Raw genomic sequence first — 17,925 nt, 5'->3', positions numbered from 1 at the left:
TCTCACTGTCTGTTTTCTTCTTTATGCTATTTTAAAAATTTAACATGCTAAGGTCCAATTCTTGAGTTTTTAGCTAATAAAAAATGAACTTGATAATTACCACTGAATGAGATTATTTGTTTATAAATTATTTTCTGTGTGTGTAGGTGTGTACTTCACCAGACTCCTCCTGCCCATAACAGTTTTAAGATTATTTACAGAGTTTTATGAACTGTTCAGATATTTTTACAACATGCTGTTAGGAACAAAATATCCTTTGTAGACTTTAGTAAAAGTGATATTTTAGAGAGCAGATAATCAAATATCCTAGCACATTGACATTTCCATTATCAAATTAGCATTTCAGTACAGGGATCTGCCATACAGCTGTGGTCAGCTAATAGACTTCTGTGTTTTCTGTGGAAAACCCCAAAAGCAAACACTGAAAATTAAAATCAGTGCTGAATTGTTGAAAGCGAACACTTGAATCAGAGCATATTCAATTATGTGTCATCTCATTATACTGCTGCTCGTTTTACAGCTTTGGTTGCAGTCTTTCAAGTTTATAATTCACAACCAAACTGTGCAAATAAAAACTTCCTCCCAAAACCGAAATTGTTACCAAAATCTCCTTGTAAATCAGGCAGGGCATAATGAAATGTCTGTTATAAGCTTATGTAAGATACCTGCCAATCAATTTTCATCTGAAAGTGTATGCATGTACATTCAGAAGCATATATAAAGTGTTCTGATTGATGATTTGGGTTTATTTTCTAAAATTACATAGTCTTTATACAATCATAATTGGGACCTGAGAGCTTTTTCTGCTACCTGGATGCATAGTAATAGTTAGGTTTAAAAAAAAATTAATGCACTGTCCCACAGATGTCCACATCATGTGTTCTGCTTATCTAACAAGTAGCTTTATTATGTTGGTGTCCATCTTCAGTGGAGCTGATTGAGGTTTGAGTGCACCAGCTTACTCTTATGGTTAGACTTTGGAAGGTTGTTAATTACTGATGGGTCTTAGCTGCTTTTTTTGTATGACCCACTTTACAAGACAATTAATGGGTGGAAAATTGTCATTCTTTATTTTTAGATAAACTGAACTTTGTGAAATATGTTTTGATCTATTTATAATACCTTGAATTGATTGGTGAAGAGAGTAGGTGTATTTTAAAGTTGGTGATTTTAACCAAACTACAGCATGATCTAGTGATTGATAAACAAATTCATTGGCTGAAAATATTGCTATACTATACTAGGGCTTTTTCATATGAATGTTAGATAAAGCTCTTAAATTTTGCTTTGATACTTCTTTCATGTGAACACCATATAAGTAGTCTTCAAAAACTGAATTTTGGTTATTTGCACTAGTTCAATGTCCTCATTTTATAACAAGTCATATGAGTTATAAATCAGATCTAGGTTAAGGATTACTCCTTCCGTGTAATTGTACAATCAAGAATATTTAAATGGGATAAGCTTATTTTTATGAGCTTAGCTACTGCCAAGTTTTGAATATAAAACCAGAAATGTTAGTTTCCTTCATGGTTAACTGATTTTAAGTCATTCTGACTACTTTTTTATAGGGCTGTCTTTTTTTTTAATTTGTTTGAATTTCTTGTCTCTAATATTGGTAATAGAAGACTATTTGCTTTGTGTAGTCTTCTTTCTCCTTTCTTTCGAAATAATTGCAGTAAGTGTACTTATGACCCTTAAATTCATTAGAAGAATGAATGAATAGGAGTTTCAATTTATATGCACAGTTTTAATTGCATGTGCTTCTGCTTACTGTAGTATAAGGAGAACTTATTTCAGATCTGTTTTAATAAGATCAGGTAACTATTTCATATTTCGGGGACGTAGCTGTAAAAAGTTCTTTTGTTGATCCACTAGTATAGTTTCTAAAGATATCACAATGATGTTCCATTTTTACAATAAGGTATATTGATCAGTGATGAAAGTGTAAAGGGATTGAGTTGGTAGTGCTTGATTTCATTTATTCTTTCAAAGGAGTTGTAGTGCCCTTTTTGGGGAGAGGAAAAAAGTAGTAAAAGAATGACTAAAATGATATGAATGATGTGTTGCAAATGAACTGGTAGAGTCAGTTTCAATTATTCAATGTCTCATAGGTACTAGCAAGAATTGCAAAGTATTTTTGTAAAGAGAACTCATTATAGGACTGACTTAAAATTATGATGATAAATTAAAAGATTTCTTAGGAAATGTGATGAATAAAGGAATTTAATCTAGTGAGATTTTTGTTTTGGAATGAAAATTCTCTGCAAACTCTTAGATTGAGGTATAATTTGAATGTATAATGAGGTTTTAGATTGAAAATCTTTGTGAGCATTTAACATCTTATATGGGTATTGATATTTTTGCCAATATCACCTAGTGCAATAATGAATAGATAATGGAGCATATATTATTCTGGATGTCTGTCTTGAGAAAATAGATGAAAAGAGTTTTGTTACTGAATTTTAGTTTTTTTATGTTCATCATTAAGTTCATCATTAAGCTGAAGTTCAAGGCTTATCCCTGCAATCATCAACTTACCTTGGTGGAACAGCTGTATAATCCCTGATACACGAGCTTGGATGTTTTGCTTCTGTTGTATGCCTGTTTTCCTAGGTGGACTGACCTAACTTTAAAGCACATCAGTTATAAAGGTAAATAGTGATTCACAGATTTTGCTAGAGCATCTAAAAAGCATTTCATTATAATTAATATATCTGTTAATTCTTGATTGAACTAATTTGGCAGTGTTAGGTTTACGGCTGGACTAATCTTAAAGGCCTTTTCCAGCCCAAATGATTTATGGCTCTCTTTTTTTCCCCAATTACAAAATCTTCTGCAATTGATTGTAATACTGAATTCTGCAACTGGAGATACACAGATGTTCTCTCTTAAGAACTATCCTAAGTTTCTATAGTAACCTTTTGAAAACTTTTTCCATTAAAGTGGATATTAGATGCAGATGAAAAGGCATCACTTTTGTCAGTCTTGTTATACTGTCTTGGAAAGATTTTAATGCTAGTAAAAGCAAAGGTGTGCAGCAGTTCCTTCCAATTGATCTAATTAAGAGGTGAAAGAACTGTTTTCTGACAGATTACGGAGTAAATCCCTTGTATATGTAGGGTGGAGGAGGGTAGACAAGGACAAGGTAAGATTTGGTTCCTCCAGCCAGTAAAAGGTACAATGACAGCACTGTTGGGGTACCAAGTAGCGTATGCTCAGGCTTCTTGTTCTTTCAGAGTATCCTTAGAAAGGGTTTCCTTGTTTAAGTACCCTTCTGAAATGTCATCATGGCAAGTTCCTCTGGGCCAATACACAAACAAATTGAACAGGGACCTCAAGGATTAAGAGGATTAGGATACTCCATTGAAGGCTACGGGTTGCCAATTTGCAGCTGGTAACAACAGAAGTTTATATTGTTGGGTCAGGCAGAATTGCAGCTTAGATTCTCACTAGATATTCATGAGAACAGAACAGCTTGATGTACTTGCTACAGGTAATGAAAGCATGGTGGTGTTATTGTCAAGCCAGTAAACTGTATGACAGAGAGTCCTAGATGTCTGCTTGAATGAACTGGGTGCCAGAATGGCTCTATTCTCTCTATAACATGAGGGTCGTATGCCTTGGGTTAAAATTTTGCTTTATTTGGCAGTAAAGTTGTAATAGCTGTATTCCATTATTTGTAAAGTCTAGTTGGATAACATTGCCTGGAACTGAAAATGTTTTCCCTAGTGTGCATTGATAGGAAATGATTTCTATCGAGAAGATTGTGTACACATGGGAAAATACCAGGGAGATTTTAAAGTTGAATATCATGTATTGTTAGCAGTGATCTTTGAAGTAGAACCTGCTGGCAGTATGTCCCTGGCTGTCAATGATTCAGTAAAAATAGACTGAAGTTTTCCCCTTTGTCTTTTTAATTTTAAACCTTTTATAGGTACTCAATAAATTATCTTAATTCCTAACTTAAGGATTATGACTTGATTTTTGAATAACCTGAAATGGCACTATGAGAGACAGTTTTGAAATGTTGACTTTGACTAGGAACTCTTCACACTGCGTGTTGACATTTGGTGTTGCATTTTTTTTTAATTGTTTCAAAAGCTATTTGTAGAATAAATTATCAATAGTAGTTAGGAATTTATCTGCAGATCTGCTACTGATTAATCCACGTTCCCCCTTGCACTGTTTTGCTTTTTTCTACTCATGGAAGTATTTGATAATTTTACTGCATCTGTCCGTAAGCACTGTAAAATATCAGAATAGTGATCTGCAAGAAGTGCTTTGTAGCACAAATGCATTTCCCATTTGAATATCAAATTCAGGTAACCTCAAAACCAAATAATTAAATAACTAAGTGAAATTTTGAAACTAATGCTGAAGTAGTGGAGTTTATTTTTGTATTCTGCAGACTGCGCCCTGCCATACATCTGGGGAATGGTTTGCCATTCCATTTCAGGCACATGTGTTTTACTGACAGCAGAGAACCTGTATGTCTTACTCTTGCTAACTGCAGTATACAGCCAAGAAAACTTGTCACAACAAGCCTATACGCAACCTTGCAAGTGTGATATGCCAGATGTATTTGTCCTTCCCAAAACAGCTTCCACAGCATTCATGCTTTGTTTTACAAATACATAGATAAAATTATTTAGATATGAAAATTAGTTATTTTATTATACATAATACAAAATATGGTGCTGCTAAACTGCAGGTGATTAATACCAATGCCATTAACTTAGAGCTGATTGATGACGTGGTGGGTCTGTGGAAGGCTGGGAACTCCAGCTCCTGATGAGTTTTGAAACTGAGCAGGAGTAGAGAGGTGGGAGCTGCTGCTTCACCTAAGTGCTTCTCTCATTGTACCCCAGATCAATTAGGTTGAAAGGCTGAATTTTCTCTGTATTAAGAACTCATCAAGAGCTTTGAAGCCCTTACCTTACACAAAAGTAAGATTCAGATGGAGTTTCAGTATTTTCTTCCTGGTATGAAAAACTGTCTCTTTTATTTTTTTTCACCTGTCTCCAAAACCATGTCCCTCCAGGCAGCTTCTGCTGTTGCTTGTCTGTGGTCTTTGACACATGCCATAGATTGCCATTTCTACATTGCATAATTAGAGGTGACTTGATGGCAAACATATTAGTAATTTTACCTATAACAGAAAAGTCAGCAAATTATAAGCATAAAAATTAATTTAGACAGGCATTAGATTCATTAAATTTTTTTGAATAATTGTTGCACTGTTTTTACATGGACCAGGTCTTTTTTTTTCGTGTTTTGGGTCTTGATATGAAATGAGAATGTTATAGAAATATTTCTACTGGGAAGCTATAAAATCTGCAAAGAGTTAGAAGAGAACAGAGGTGGCATCACAAACTAAGCTTGATATGATCCTAATGTAAAAACAAGTATAACTAAAGTACACTAAAATAGGAAAAACTCCTTGTCCCTATTTTATAGAAGATCTTGAAATAGATAAGAAAGAGTTTGTTTTGTTTTTAAAAAAGCATGTTTCTTACAGTATCATGCAGATAAACACCTCCACTCCACTGTTAGCATCCAGCTAATCTGCCTACCCCAGAACTTGTTCACAGAATGCTGGCCTTTTCCCAGAAAAAGTCTATAGAATTGAGTTTTGAGGTATGCAGAGACCTAATAAAGAAGGATCCAAGTCATTATGAGAATACCACATCACAGAGCGTACTTTGTTCCTTTTTAAAATTTGCCTGTCACTTTGTAAAATTTACCAACTCAGCAGGTCTCCCGGTCAACAGAGTAAGTGAAGTTCTTTTGTGCCATGCATTTGCCTTGGTAATTATTCTGAAGCAAATTGGTACATTTGTAGTTCTAATTTTATACAGCTACTTAACTAATTACTGCTGTCAGTAGCAATTTTTATCTGGTAGTAATGTTCAGCTTAGCTGCATATTACAGCTCCAGTGACCATCTCGTAGCCAGCATATTTTATGGTTCGACTTAAAAAAGAAAATTGCAGGTACCTGTTTGAATAGTTGATTGAAATCCCGTAGGGTTTTTGTAGTTTGTTTTTGCTAAACATTTATAGTACTGGCCGGAGTAAAGTCATTGACCCGCTTGGGTACCAGCTGTTTAAGAAGCTGCCACGTTTGTAAAAGGCAGGAACATCAAGCAAGTGCTGCTTTTGCTCTTATTTAGAGACCCTCATTAAATTATCTAGAGACAATAATCAGATAGCTGCTGTTCAAGTTAATGGCACCTCTGAGCCCCTGTCAAGAGAGCTTTATTTAATGCGCAACAGACCTGGAGTGGTGCAGGTGCCATTTCAGGCCCTCATTTAATTTAAGCTGCTTTAGTTGGCATGGCAACTAGTTGAGACATCTGGGAGACATTATGCTCGGGATTGAGATTTAGGAGGATTTGTGGCGTAGCAAAACAAAAATCTTATCATAATAAAGTGCAGAGTAATGCTTTTGGATTTTTTTGTATATATTTTACATTAAAAATGAAATGTAAAGATTTGTTGCAGCCATAAGGTAAAAACCAAATTTTAAAAGGCTGGCCTAAATATTTAAGAGGGCGTTTGCAAAAGAAAAAGGAATATTAGAGGACAAGAAATTATAGTGCTGCAGGGCTAGGTTTTTTCTTTGAATTCTTTATGAATGCAATTTTAATTTGGGGGTTTTTTTGGTCAAAAAGTTAGCAATATTTAATTTATAAAATTATTTTTTATGTGGTGTGCTGATGGCAGATGAACAATTTGGCTGATGAGGATTTCGCTGGATAGGGTTTGCAGATCAACAGATGGAAGGAGAACATTGAATAGGTGGAGATGAAAGAAAATGTAAGTTTTCTCTAGATTGTTATAAGTGCAACTTGACCTGTGCCAATTAATTGGTGATAATGGTAAGAACAAGTAGAAGTTTCTGCTGAAGCTGACTTGCTTACTGTGTTGCTGAGAGATAAATATCTTAATTGAAGTCAGGGTTTGCTATTATATTTCAGACTTGATATGTAGCAGAGCTGGTTATAAAGAGCATTGAACCAACTGATGGGCTCCTACAGGATAATGGTGAGATTTAAAAACAAAACAAAACAAAACCCTCAACGTTGACCTAGTTAGCTTTGCTTTCAGAGGAAAGGTCAGGACGGCACACTTGTAAAAATACCACCACCAGGTCGGTGAGTTCATGAAGTTACCGGAGCTCGTGCATGGCAGATGCGGAGGACAAGTAGAACTGAAGCGTGTAACTTCCTTGCGCACGGAAAAACCCTGCTTCTTTCTGCAGAGCAGCAGGTAAACCTGTACGCGCTCCAGTGTTCAGAGGAGGGCAGCTGAGCTGCTGCTGCTGCTTCTTACAGCTGATCGGTTTGTATTTTTGGAAGGCTGAGAGCTGACTACTGCTTTACCTTGAACTGTGAATGAACTTGGTACACCAAGGGAGATACTAGACTGGGACCCAGGAGATGCAGTTTTTATTTCTAACTCTCTCCTTGATCTTTTGCATGACCTTGGCAGTGCGCGCCACCTCTCTGCCGCATTTTTGTCTGTTTTGAACATTGCAGGGCTTGGTGTGACTCGCAATGTTTAATGCCTAATGCAGGGGTCTCAGTGAGACATTTGAAAGCAGTTCAGTTAACATATGGCTACTGTGTTTTACCTTCTTCAGCCACAAACATAGTAATATCAGAGATTTTCATTTCAAATGTGACTGCTAAAGGTATCTTTTAAAGCAGTAATTTCTTAATTATCAAGCTTGTTTGTTGTAAAAGTTGAAAATTCTCAGTACTGCAAGTTCAATCCTTCTTGAAAGCTGAGGTGCTGTGGTTTTGCTTTAAACTCTGTTCTGAACCACAGCTCCAAAATCAAAACTTAACTTACCAGTGTTGTTAGTGAATGAAGCGGAGTACAGCAGAGACAGCTTCTTGGTACAGCAACTCGGTAGGCTCTTCATCGCTGGCCGCAGTAGAAGCTGTCTGTTGCTAACTGCCCTGTACAACTCACAGGCAGCATATGTCTGTAGTACCCCAAGTATTTATTGTAATGATTTTTGCATGTTTTTCATTACTTTAACGTATTCAGGAAATTGACGCTTTGATATTGATTTTGGGGGTTAAGATATGCTGCTTGTGTCTTCCATATTTCTTCATTTTTGAAACATTGTACTTTTAGTGCTTCCTGAATAAATAAAATACCCTTCTTAATCCACACCTTACCTTTGTATAAGCCACAGCGTATACAGCTCTTCGTATCTTCAAGTATTTGTGCAAATTATCAGTGAGCATGACTATTGCTGTGTTCTGCATGTCTATGAGTGTGTGAAATAGTGGTTTCTTTTTTTTAAGTTTTTCCTCCAGACAGAAGTTTGGGTGGTTTTTTTTCTTCTCCTGTTATAACTCAGAAGAGGTTTTATGACTGGGATTTGTATGCATGTGTATATGATGCTTGAGAAGGTAAAATAGTAGGTACTGGGTAGGTTTAGAGAAGCATATGTATTTTTAAAAGTCTGTATTACTGATCGCGTAGCAACCTGTAAGGTACTTTTGATAACTGACTTTCACAGGCTTGCACTTGCCAGTTTTTGTGGTTAAACCATGTTGATGTATGTCCACTATGAAGATGCTACTTTAGTTGTTTTTAATTTGTGTCTTACCAATCTTAAGGAAAAATGTAAAGGTTTCAAGATGCCATTAATTATATTAAAACTTTATTTTATTTTCTGAGTCGTAATTTGACTTTGGAATAATTTTGTAACAACTACCTTAATGCAAACGCTACTTTATTGAGTAATCTGTTTTCTTTCACAACCCATTTTTTTATTTTCATTCTTGTAAGAGTCTGGAGACTTGACCTCTGAAGAAGCTTTATTCTTTTTTACTTGATAGCTCTGACCTGTAAGAGCTCAAATTCCTAGGAGTTAGAGTAAATGTTTCAAGAAATTATGTGCTGGACTTTCTGCTTTTGCCTTAACTAATAAATTGAAGATATGTTGTCACTGAATTGATGCAGAGTGACCTCCATAAGATTATCGTCTCTCCTCAGCCACTCAGCTCGGATCATGTCAAAGTTTTTCTTTACCAGATTTTGAGAGGTAATTTTTCTTCTTTTAAATTTAATGAAAATTATGTAGTAGTAGTATTTTTTTTTCTGTTTCTTAATGTTTATTCTCAAGACATCCTCATCTTGAATAAGTTTCCCATGGAAACTTGTTCTTTTAATTTCATATTATGAATGAATAGCAAACATTAATTATTCTAGTTATAAGAATATGGCAGCCCTGCTGCCTTCCATCACAGTCATGGGTAAAGATGGCAAGACTTATGCTTCAGCTGCAAAAGCTTTTTCAATGGACTGTGAGAGTCTTAAGGGGGGGGGGGGGGTGTTTTAACAGTCCTCCAATGCTTTTTGAATCAAGGTACAGCCAAATTGGTACACCTAAACTGAGCCAAATTGGTCAATATGTGTAACTATACCCACTTCAGGTATTCTAGACAACAGTCTGGTTTAAATTTTTATGGAACAGTCCACTAAAGTTTGATTTTTAGCTAAAACAATTACCATAATAGTAATTTTAAACTTGATTTTTTTTTTTTTAGTCCATTTGGAAACTTTTATCCAAGAAATGAGATTATTGTGCTTGTCTTTTGAACATCTGATCAGTGTTAGTCCAGTTGCTTTTCCGTTGGCTTTATTTGAGTATTTTCACTGGAATAAGCTGAAAGTAAACAGTCGATTTTATCTGGTAGTAAATAAATAGTAGAATGTATTCATAAAGAGCAGAGCAAAGAAATATAAATTATATCCAGAATTAGTATGGGCTATTCCAGGTACCTGTTGTGCTAGAGAAAAGATTTATACTCCTAAAGGACGAAAGGCATTTGTGCCTCTGTGATTACTGAGTTTGATAACTGGGGGAACACTCAAAACTGTAATTTTTATCCAAATGGCAATGCAAAACTGTCAGTTAAAGTTTGTTCAAGAGTTATTTCAATTCTCATTCCATTTGCCCAGGCATTTGACCTAAGCGCTTAGTGTTCCCCAGTTTAATGCTATTCTTTATTTTTGCTCTATCTGACCCTACTTGAATTATGGCCATTTTTCCACTTTCCATGCTTTGTCTACTGTTGTAGTTCATGTGCATAAACAACTTCATGTTGGTATACTTTCTTCCACTGTGCTTTTTAGTGAGGTGCTTTCTGCATTACTTTCATTTTCTTAAAAAGATCAGAATTATAGCTTCAGGAACAGCAAAAGCACACAGGCAGCATAGGTTGTCTGTCTTTCCTAAATGTTAGAAACATCCCCAATAGCTGTGACCAGATGTCCTAAGTTCATAAGCTCTAACTTTGAATTTTTGCACCAATAAAGTTAAGAAAAGGGCTTAGGCTTTACTGTAATTCAGGTCTGTATTCTCTTAGCCTTGTTTTACATTATCTGCTGCTGGCTTATGAGGTTTTAGTTTGAGAAAAGTGATAAAAAAAAAAAAATGCAAATTAGCTTGGGTTTAATCTGAGTTTGTTTCTGAAGTGCAGCTGTTACCTAGGAAATTGTTGAGTCAAATTTTAGTGCTGCAGAAGTTAAAATTGTTACTGGGAAACAGAGCATTAAGAGGTATATGTCAATATTCCAGTGTTGTGGTTAGCAGAGTATCCATGTCATAACCATGGAGATGATGTTTTGGGGTTTTTTTTGGTTTGTTCTTTTTTTCAAAAAAAAAAGGCTATTTAAATTACTTGCTCTGTCTAGTTTGTATATTCCAAAAGTTTTATCCTTTCATTGAGTGACTGAGTGTATACTAGAGACTGGAAGTTAGAATCATATAAAAAATGAGCCAATGGCAAAGCCTCTGCTGATCAGGAGTTGCAAGACTTTCCAGGAAAATGTTGTCAGCCTTAAAAGTCTTTTAAAAGGAAAAAAGGTATTTATTTTAATTTCATTTAATATTTCAGGTCTGAAATATCTACATTCTGCTGGCATTTTACATCGAGACATTAAACCAGGGAACCTACTTGTGAACAGCAACTGTGTTCTTAAGGTGCTACTTAAATTTATTGAAAATGTACATATGTATATGCTGTTCATTATAAATCAATTGTTTTTTTTTTTAAACAAAAACATTTAATATGAACACTTTTCCTGAAAGTCATTTTGAAAGAAAAAAATCCCATGGGTTCTTTAAAAATTATAAATGAAACAAACATCTTCCTTTCCCCTTTTCTCCCTATCTCTCCCCAAATCTATTAAAGCAAGATAGGCATGACTCTTTTGTTTGACTTGCCTGGGATCTCTTGTGCCCTTAGCAGTTGAGAAAGGCAGACAGTTTCTTCAGGTATATCGCAATGTTAGTATTCAGTGTGCTAGACAAAGTAAAGACCATACCGAATGCCCAAGACTCTTCCATTAACTTCTTAGACATATGAAATTTTGGAGGGCTTAGGCGTGTTGTATAGCTATGCCAAATATAAAAAAATTAAGTTTTGTTTACCCTGATTTGCTAACCATTCTAATTGTGAAAGTTTTGGTCTGTTCTCTTAACCCTTCCGGTTCAAGAAATTTTAAAAAATTCTCAAAGCCAAAGTGAGTAGAAGACTGAATCTTTCTGTAACATTTTGAGGCATATCATGAACAAATGAAATCTGGTTTGGGATGAAATATTCTGTACTGAGAGGTTGGCAACATGTTTTGGTTTTTTTTTTTTAGTGCAAATTTTTTTTTTAATCTTTTAGGTTATAGATATTGTAATGCCAACTAAAAATGTACTGTGATTTCAAATAAAATTGTAGAAAGTTCAAATGGATGTGGAATAAAGTAGCATAATTTCTTCCTATTCCCCTTTCCCTTTGCTTATGCAGTTACAGCAGATTATCTGATTTATTTAAATGCTGGTTTGGAATTTCCTGCTTCATTACCAGAAGGTTACCTATTTGAAATGCATTAAGTGTTTTGGTTATTTTAATTTTTTTATTTACCTTCTCAATTTAGATTTGTGATTTTGGATTGGCCAGGGTGGAAGAATTAGATGAATCTCGTCACATGACTCAGGAAGTTGTCACTCAGTATTATCGAGCTCCAGAAATCCTGATGGGCAGCCGTCACTACAGCAATGCTATTGACATCTGGTCTGTAGGCTGTATCTTTGCAGAATTACTTGGGCGAAGAATATTGTTTCAGGCACAGAGTCCCATACAGCAGGTATAATTAAATTTCCCTTTAAAAATTTTTCTACTGCATAATTTCATGGAATCAGTTATACTGATGCATTTTGAACCTCAAACTTGCTTTTGTTTTGCTTGGTTTACACACGGGCAAAAAACCAAGCTACTTTGAAACACTGAAATGATAGCTTCCAGACAGTATTAAAAGTAGCAGTTATTAATGTTAGCTTTTGAAATGTGTATTTTTTTGTAATCCCCTGTAATCTGCTGCAGTACCAAAGCCTGCTGTAGCATTTTACTGAGATAAGGTAAAGGTGATATAACTGGGATCAAGCTTTTTGTAACAACTGATATGAGAAAGTAGTACGTTTTCTGTCAAGATATAACTGGAGATACAGTATTGGCACTCTAACTATTTAAACTGCCAATTAGTAGTATTGTTCAGACTGCTTCATTTTAGTAAAGGTCAAGTGTGTAAGAAGGTATTGAATACTTTTTTATGTTGTATAGCTGTGGCTAAGTATAAAAACATGACATGTACCAGAGTACTTCATCACCATTCCAACAGTAAGCAAGCTAATATAATATACATATATCTGTAATAATCTTGAAGTGCTATTTTTCCACTAGATAGAAAATTATGTCTGCAGCAAGATATTAGAGATGGATGCATTTATACTCCTAAAAGAAGGAACAAGATGTGCTGATATAAAATGTTTATCTTCAATGTTGCTAGTATTCATCTATAGATTAGAAACTGCATAGTATTGAAATTGTGACATTACATATATTGATTGACAAGAAGTAAAAACACATTCCAAACTTTTGTTAAAGGTGACATTCCAAAATCTATACTTTTCTTGTTTGTTTATGCAGATAGCATTTTCACGGGTTTGAGAGATATTCACATTAGCATGCTGTTTTCAACATTTGTATATTTAAACTGTTATTGTGTTGTGTATATTTATTTTTTTTAATGCAGTGTCCTGTTCAGTGGTACCTATCACGTCACTGCAGTAGTGCTCCCAAGCAGGGACTTGCTAGTTATTCTAGGCAGCACTGACACCTTGTATGATCACAAAAGGTAGACTTCCTCCCAAAATACACCTCTCTCTTACCCTTGCGAAGAGACAGCAGAGGAGAAAAGCAGTCATGTAATCAGAACTACTACTTAAATTGACCGCTATTCTGTTGCAGTCTCAAAAATATTTATGATCTCCTGTTTTCTAATCTTTGAACTTTTGCTGCACTGAAGATAATCATATATGTGATTTTAATAGCCTTGGCTATTGGCTTCTTGGCTTCTTGAAATTTAAAGTGCAAAGACATTCATCATCAAATAACTCTAGAATAGCATTATGGGGTGGCGTTTTTTTGGGTGGCGTTCAGTTTATTTGATTGAAAAGTTGCATAAAGTTACATACGAGTTCCTAGATCTTTTATGATCCCTGTGCAGTAGAATGGTTTAAGAAGTAATCGCCATATATATTTCAATTATGTTCAGAGCAACTCAGTGCTATTCAAAGGTGGATAGAGTCTATACAAGTGCCTTGGGCTAGTCAATGTCATGGTCTTTCCTTATATCTGTGCCGTACCCCTTAGTGTGGACTGCATACCAACAGTGGTTATCCCATGCACCCAGGGGAGTGAGCCAGGACAGCAAAAACTTTCTTATGTCACGATAGCCATCATCAGGCTAAAGTTTTCCTGGTAGAAAAACCAGGGAAGAGATCATTTTAAAACTGACTGTACTGGAATTTTTAACTCAAATCCGTGATGAAGAAAGTGAATAAAGCTTTAGATTATAAACCAGACTGGAACTGGTGATTTTGGTATTTTAAACTTTGGAAAGTATCATGGTGAAAGTGATGAATATATCTAAGTTGCTTACTCGAGTTATAATAGCTAACTTTTGCTAAGGATTTTGTGGGATTTCTTACAAAGGTAAGAAATGAGATAATCTATACTGAGACTTAGATAATCAGAAACACTTTAAAATATAGTATTTCCTAACACCTCCTATTTTTGCTTTTTACTGATACTATTTAGCATAGTTAGCATTTTTGTATGATACAATCTTTCTATGTTTGTTTAAAAATGCATTTTTAAAGGTGCAAATATAAGTTATTTTTACCTATATGTTCAGAAACTTTTAAGACATTTAATTTTATCTTTTAATGCATCTGTGGTACAGGAAGGGTAATCTCTGACTTTCTGACTATCTGTGGGAGCAAATGCCTTTCTCTGCTTGCTTTAAAGACTAGTCTGCACACTGTTTTGTCAAAGGCAGGTGATAGAGTGCTAAGTTTTAACCACCTTCCTAGGTTAGCCAGTTCCTCCAGTCTGATTTTGCTGATTATTACACAGTCCTCCTTAAAGATAACTGGTCGCATGCCTGAGACAGTAAGCAGAATCCATTCGGAAGGATCAGACTGTCAGGGAGAAAGGAGAACCGGGCAGATACTGCCAGCTGAGCATAGCCATTTCCCATTAGCTGTAGCACGTATGTGAAGTTGCATCTCTGGCATGTTGTGCCGCCAGCCTTTGACATGACAGCACGCGTGTGCACAGGCAGGGAGGAGAGGCTTGCTGTTTCACACATCAGCCTACCAAGGGTGTGCTTGTTGCTGGGTACCGCTTTTGTATGTCTGACTTCAGCAATGTTTACTTGAGCAATTAGTGCATACCAGCAGGGGGGGATTTGAAGAGCGAGGTGGTCGGTGCTGAGGACCTGACACCCCCGTTTTCCACAATTCAGAGTGGAGATGTGCTTTGGAGTGGGCTGGTCTGGTTGCGCAGGCTGGATGCCCACTGTCAGCTGAAGTACATTTAGATGTTCTCATGAATGCATCCCCCAGTTAGCCTTATCTAAAAGTGCCTGTGCTCCGGGACGCTCGGTGCAAACAGCAAGCAGCAGATGAGAAGTTAGCTTTGAAAGTGCATTTCTCCTTCTGACCTAAAATAATAATAATTACAATGTAATAATGTAGATTCACTGTATATACCTGAAAGACTTGCAATTCATGCAAATGAGGTCAGTTGAATTCAAATTAATGTTTTGTAACATTTTTTCTATTTTTGCGCTAAAATTTCAAAATATATTTTGTAATACTAGAGAAAAATATGTTTAGTGACTGATGACATGCATCTAGATAAATGAAATCAAACCTCTTAACAAAACTCTACTGTGAGTGTATTGGAAATGTATGGGCTAAGACAAGACAATTTGTATCTTGAGAGATGTTAAACATGAACTTCCAGGAGATCTTTATGAAAAATGTTTTCAGTGTTCTTTCTTGTAACCATTAGAATAAAGTGTGTTTATTTATATCCATATCTATATGTATAGATATAAACGTATATTAACATGTAATTGCTGAGTGCTTCAGGAGTAGTTGGCCGAAAAAGACAGGTGTTTATTCAGTCTACATTCCTTGATACGCTGGTATAATTTATCATATTACTTTTTCTATTTTGTAAACACATTGATCTTTTATTATATCAGCTCCATGTGTCTGTTTCTCAATTATCTATTTTCCACATCTAAAAACCTCAAGGTTTAGGATTTTTTTTCCTGCCTGGTTTTCCATCTCCCTACAAACGTAGGTGCTTGCTGTCACTCCTCTATGAAGTTACGCTAGCCCTGGCCACAGGGTGCCAAGGCAAACGGGAGGACACATGTTCGGTACCAATTTACGACTTTGCGTGTACCTCGAGGCGCTGGGCAGACTAGTGCTTCTGCTGGAGAGGGGGGAAAGATGGAGAGAACACACCAATTGAAGAGTTACACAGTTCGGTGTGTAAACAGCAATCACATTTCACAAATGTTATACCAACAGTCAGTGGGTGATTTTCATGCATACAAGGCCTGTATAATGATGATAATGGGTTTATTCTCAGAGGAGAGCTCTGCGGTTGCTCGTTAGCGCGGGTGGATGGTGGTCACAAGGGAACACTTGGAACCAGGGTGCTGATCTCACCACTGACAAGACTTTTTTTTTATTTTGCTTGACTTATACAGAGGGGTTTTTTGTTTGTTTTCATTCACTAAAGGAGTATATGCACACACTTTTGTAGAGGTAAGGTGAAAGCTTGTCTGTTGCTTTCCAAAAAGAAAAAGATGAATGAAATGTCATTTCGTTTAAAGTTGAGACCAGTTTTAAACACGGCATCATCTTTGCTCTTTTTTAGGTAGCTTTTATTTTTCTTGTAACCAGCACCACTCCTTTGCCTTCCTCTGGTGCTAGACAGATTTTATTCTTTTTTTAATATAGCAAGTTTGCGCTGTAGTTCTGAGGGGTTTTTTTTTTTCCATTTTCTATAGTTTTATTCCTGCTGATGGCAAAATATTTTGTGTAAAGTAGTAGTTGACCTGTTTTTTTGGAGTAATTTTGTGTGGTATATTGGTATGCAATGCTGACATTCAATTGAGGATATTTGGGTTTTAGAATTAGTAACGCACCATTAAGAGTACTTGATTTTCTTAATGATGTAAAATTGACTTTTAAATTGCAATAAAATATTTTATTAAACCTATAAACAAAAAAACCTCCCAAACTTGAAAATCAGCTTGTGTTAGGGCTTTTTCAGTGCAATTACAAATGTTTGTATTTGCTATCTACTAAATGTATATGTTAATATTTGTAATTTACTATCCATAAAATAGTGGTATTGAACTGATTCATATCTTAAATGTAATTTACGTTAGCTTAAGAATCTGCTGTCGTGGTGAAATGTATTAATATATGTCTAAAACCTCAAATTTGTATTTTCTATACCTACAGTTGGATTTGATTACAGACCTGTTGGGAACACCGTCGCTGGAAGCAATGAGGACGGCTTGTGAAGGCGCCAAGGCACATATACTCAGGGGTCCTCATAAACAGGTATAGCTGGAGATTGCTGGCCTTTTTTTACGCTTGGTCAAGACAATCCTTCAGTTGGCCCCCATAAGTTAGGATTTCCTCTGTTCAGGATACTACTGCTGTATCATTGCAGTGTTTCACGTCTTGATTAAATTCTCATGGCATGTTTGTTCATAAATACTTTGTTTGGATATTTAATCTCAGAGTTGTCTCCACCTGAAAACAGGGTTAAGTTTAGCAAAGGTGGTTGTGGTGTTGCAGTGGCATGGGTTAATGGTGCAGTTATTCAAACTACTGTTGAGACAAGGTGGTTTTTCACTAGTAAAGTGCATTTCTGGCCTCTCATGTATGTATTGTTTGTCTTGTTGACACAGGTGAAAGTCTCATTTTTTGAAGCGACAGTTTTTGATAGCTATTTTGAAGGAAGATGTTAAATTTAAGTGATAATATTGGCAAGAAACATAAATTAAAATTGACAGTATAGTTCAGAAAGCCCTGGAGGGACTCCTGTACTGACAGGATCGAGAGTGTTAGGAAGTGGAAATCACCCGTTATCCAGATCCGTAAACAGAACAGTCCAGCAGCTCATCACCAAAGGGTCCCCTCACACATCTGTGCAGTGACCCGAGCTGTTTGTGAAAGGTTTAACAAGATATTGAAAACTGAGATACAACATTCAACATAACTGAAGTAAAGTTAATTTAAAAAAAAAAAACCACACAAACAAACCAGAGGAAAAAAGGTCGGATGATGTCATTATGCTGACTGGACAATAAAAAGGGCAAATGAAAGTTACTGTTAATAGATACAAAGAAATGCTTATGCAGGAATCCATAGTGCAGTAATAAAGCAGTATGTCCATCCAATGTAGCCATTTTTATGATTGTTAGATAGTAAAAATTAACAAAATTAATAACCTGTACATGTT

General features: G+C 35.7%; 1 protein-coding gene across 2 annotated transcripts in view; it reads left to right on the top strand.

Moving 5' to 3' along the window:
• Positions 1-17,925, top strand: part of NLK (nemo like kinase) — a 67,683-nt gene that overhangs the window by 37,367 nt on the left and 12,391 nt on the right. For both annotated transcript variants that reach the window (XM_009923765.2, XM_009923766.2), the window contains exons 4-7: positions 8,962-9,068; positions 10,927-11,012; positions 11,960-12,169; positions 16,917-17,018. In XM_009923765.2, coding sequence (XP_009922067.2) covers positions 8,962-9,068; positions 10,927-11,012; positions 11,960-12,169; positions 16,917-17,018 — 505 coding nt within the window. The remainder of the gene's footprint in view (positions 1-8,961; positions 9,069-10,926; positions 11,013-11,959; positions 12,170-16,916; positions 17,019-17,925) is intronic.

This window comes from Haliaeetus albicilla, chromosome 9 (genome assembly GCF_947461875.1).
Source record: "Haliaeetus albicilla chromosome 9, bHalAlb1.1, whole genome shotgun sequence".
In the NCBI taxonomy this organism is placed as follows: domain Eukaryota; kingdom Metazoa; phylum Chordata; class Aves; order Accipitriformes; family Accipitridae; genus Haliaeetus; species Haliaeetus albicilla.
This window is presented reverse-complemented; position numbering and strand designations above follow the sequence as displayed.